Here is a 3,094-nt window from a genome sequence, read left to right as displayed (position 1 = left end):
TGTAAGGCCATAAATGAGTTTTACCTAAAGTCATTGATGACCTTACAATGCTTAGATTAAGTGACCTTAGATGTTTTCAGAAATAGACAAGTCCCAAAAATACATAGGTGTAGTTTTTGATTGAATGTAATAAGGCTAATTAAGTGCACCGGTTAGATACATATTTTGGCTAAGACTCACTGAAGCATTAACAAAAAGAGAGATAAGAGATAGGGTTCATAAAATGCATAGCGAAAAAAATAGATAATGCTAATCTTAGAATAAAAATACAACGCAAAGATTCGTAGAAGACTAAGAAAACATGCATGTCTCCAGTGCTATAGGTCTGCGTTGTATGTTACATGATTGCTTAGAGCGAAAAGTTTCATCTTAGACAGGATTTTAGATGTAGTCTGTGCTGTAGGAATGTCGTGGGTGCCAATGTTGGTGCTTCAAGAGGTTTACGGTCTTTGGAAAACATTGATTTTTTTAGCTATTGAATAGTACATTAGGTCGACAATGTTTGAAAGGATTTATTATAGAATGGAAATATTTTGGATCAGATTTTAGATGTCGTCGGTGCTATTGAAATGTCGTCAATGTTGCAGGCCAATCTTCACCCTAGATAGAATTTTACATGTCGTGCTATCAGGGGCGGATCCAGTACGGGGGCGACATCGACGGTCGCCCCTCCTTGCTAGCGATGGAATCCCTAGTAATTCCATCGGTGGAGATGGAGGATACCGTCCCTTGTTTATTATGATCTGCCCTTTCATACTTAAATTTCTGGATCTGCCACTGCGTGCTATAATAATATTGTTGGTGCTGCCATTTTAGAGGTTAAGAGTTTTTTTATGGTAAGCTTCGATTTTTTTAGCTACCGAACAATACTTTAGGTTGTTTTCAGTGTTGCCAAAGAACTCCAACAGCCTTTAAAACTTGTCAATCCGATGATGAAAGAGTAGATGAAGATTAAGCAAATAGATCCCCGCATTGCACGAAGGAAATCAAATATAGGTAAGAATAATACCTTGCTTAAAAAACAGCATGATCAAACACTTCTATAGCAAATTTGTAATGAAAAAGTTAAGAAATGATGTGAGCATTTGTTTTTAGGAGAGAGTAGGGTGAGAATGGGAAACAACAATAGCTCACTTATTTTTGGCGATGAAAACAGGGGTCAAGATTGGAAATTTACACCCACAGTCGTGATTTTAATCTGACAAGAATTCAGCAGCGATCACCATTCGTGAATTCCAAGTTAACCAAGGGATTACTGTCTATAGCATAGTTACCGGACAAAATTCGATTGCTCTCCTCTACACAAAAAGGTAAACAGAGCATTTCCTGTTAAACTTTGCTTTCACTGTCTTTCCAGAATGTGATATTTATTAGCGGACCGAACACAACAAAATAACGTACAACGTGTTCCACGAAAATGCTCAGAACAATCATTTTGTTGTCAATGTGATATTTATTATCAGACCAAACACAACACAATCAGTACAATGTGTTTCAAAAACATGATCACAACATTCATTTGTCGTCATTCTTTCAAGATGTACATATATCAATGTTAATCAAAAGAGAAGAGAAGAAAAGAGAATAGAACAGAACAGATGCAAAGCTTTAACCAAGAAAACCAGAAAACAACACAATGTTCCTTTAAGCGCACACACAAATTAAACTTATTGCACAAACAACAACACCGTTAAAGTTACATGTATAAATTTGATACTAAGAAATATCAAGACCTTGCTTGTAGAACCCGGACACTTCAGAATTGCAGCGTTTGGGCGTTGGCCATAATTGGGTGCGTCAGGCAAGGAATCTGCCATGGCTTCAGAAGAGGATCAGGCATCTCCGGGGTGTCCATGGTCATCCCACTTACCTCCGCGACGTTACGCAGCATCGAGTTTATCGACTGCAGCCTCTGCGTCAGCTCGTGGATCTGCACCCGCAGGACGGCGTTGTCGGACTCCAACTCCATGTACTGCTGCGTCACCGCAGGGATCTGCATCGAGATTTGGGCGTTTTGGCTCTTGATCTCCTCTTCTTCGCTCATCAGCTCCTTCAAGTGCTGCTGCTTCCTCATCCTCGATCGCCTGGCAGACTCCCTGTTGGAGAGCATCCGCTTCCGCTTCCGCTCGTGCTCGTCGATCACAGGTTGCGAATCCCCTTCGGAACTCGAAGAACGGCGGGAAGGCAAGCAAGACATCGATCCTTTTCTTAATGCAACAGTATCTGAAATCGGATTGATAGAAAATAACAAAAAAAGAAGAAAAAAGACGCCTTGAACAAACTGAACGAATCGATCCGGTCACGGGATCACATAGGACCAATAAAGGAAGACGACGGAGAAGGAGTGTAGGAAGCAGATGGTAAGATCAGAGAGATGCATTAAGGGCTAGAATACCGTTTCCGATGAGATTTGCATTAAGAACAGCAAACCAAAAAAAAAAACTATAAATAAAAATAGAACAAAGAAAGGGCCTAAAGATCAGATTTTGGGAGTCAGAATCCGGGAGAAAACGATCGAAAGACAAGAAGCGAGATCGGGGCAAAGAAAGGAGGAAGAGCAGGGAGGATAAGTTAACTGGAATAGAGAGCGGAGTTAAATCCACCAACCGGAGAACGGAGGAGGTTGGAACGGAACGCTAATTTGGGATATTTATTGGAATACCTGGTATATTCGATTAGCTTCAGAAAGCAGGGAAATAATAATCTACTACGACAGCTATAACAAAAAAAAACATAAAGAACATAATTACAAACAAATGCAAGAAGTGAAATTGTAATTAGATAATCTCCTTGGATGCTATGATGTTGGAGTTTTCTCACTGTCCCTAAAATACAATAACATTCTCTTTGAATTTTTTATTGATAATAAGGGTTTCACTTTTCCCAATTAATTTTATAGATCATCAGATGATCGATCTGATTCCATGAAAATTTTTATCAGTAAAAAATTTATTCATTAATTTATTATAGTTAAGATTCAACCCTTATATCTAAAAAATTGAGAAAGTATATTACTATTATATCACTGTCCTAGGAGCACCTTTAAATTTTTCTTGAACATTGATGTAGATGTAAGATTTGGGTTCAAGTGACT

At 38.8% G+C, this 3,094-nt stretch overlaps 1 protein-coding gene across 1 annotated transcript; it reads right to left on the bottom strand.

Moving 5' to 3' along the window:
* Positions 1–1,585: 1,585 nt before the first annotated feature.
* Positions 1,586–2,661, bottom strand: LOC122005774 (bZIP transcription factor 53-like). The gene has a single exon (XM_042560974.1). It carries the CDS (start codon positions 2,195–2,197, stop codon positions 1,757–1,759), a length of 441 nt encoding a protein of 146 aa, XP_042416908.1. The 5' UTR covers positions 2,198–2,661; the 3' UTR covers positions 1,586–1,756.
* Between the last annotated feature and the right edge of the window lie 433 nt (positions 2,662–3,094).

Source organism: Zingiber officinale, chromosome 1A, assembly GCF_018446385.1.
Source record: "Zingiber officinale cultivar Zhangliang chromosome 1A, Zo_v1.1, whole genome shotgun sequence".
Classification (NCBI taxonomy): domain Eukaryota; kingdom Viridiplantae; phylum Streptophyta; class Magnoliopsida; order Zingiberales; family Zingiberaceae; genus Zingiber; species Zingiber officinale.
This window is presented reverse-complemented; position numbering and strand designations above follow the sequence as displayed.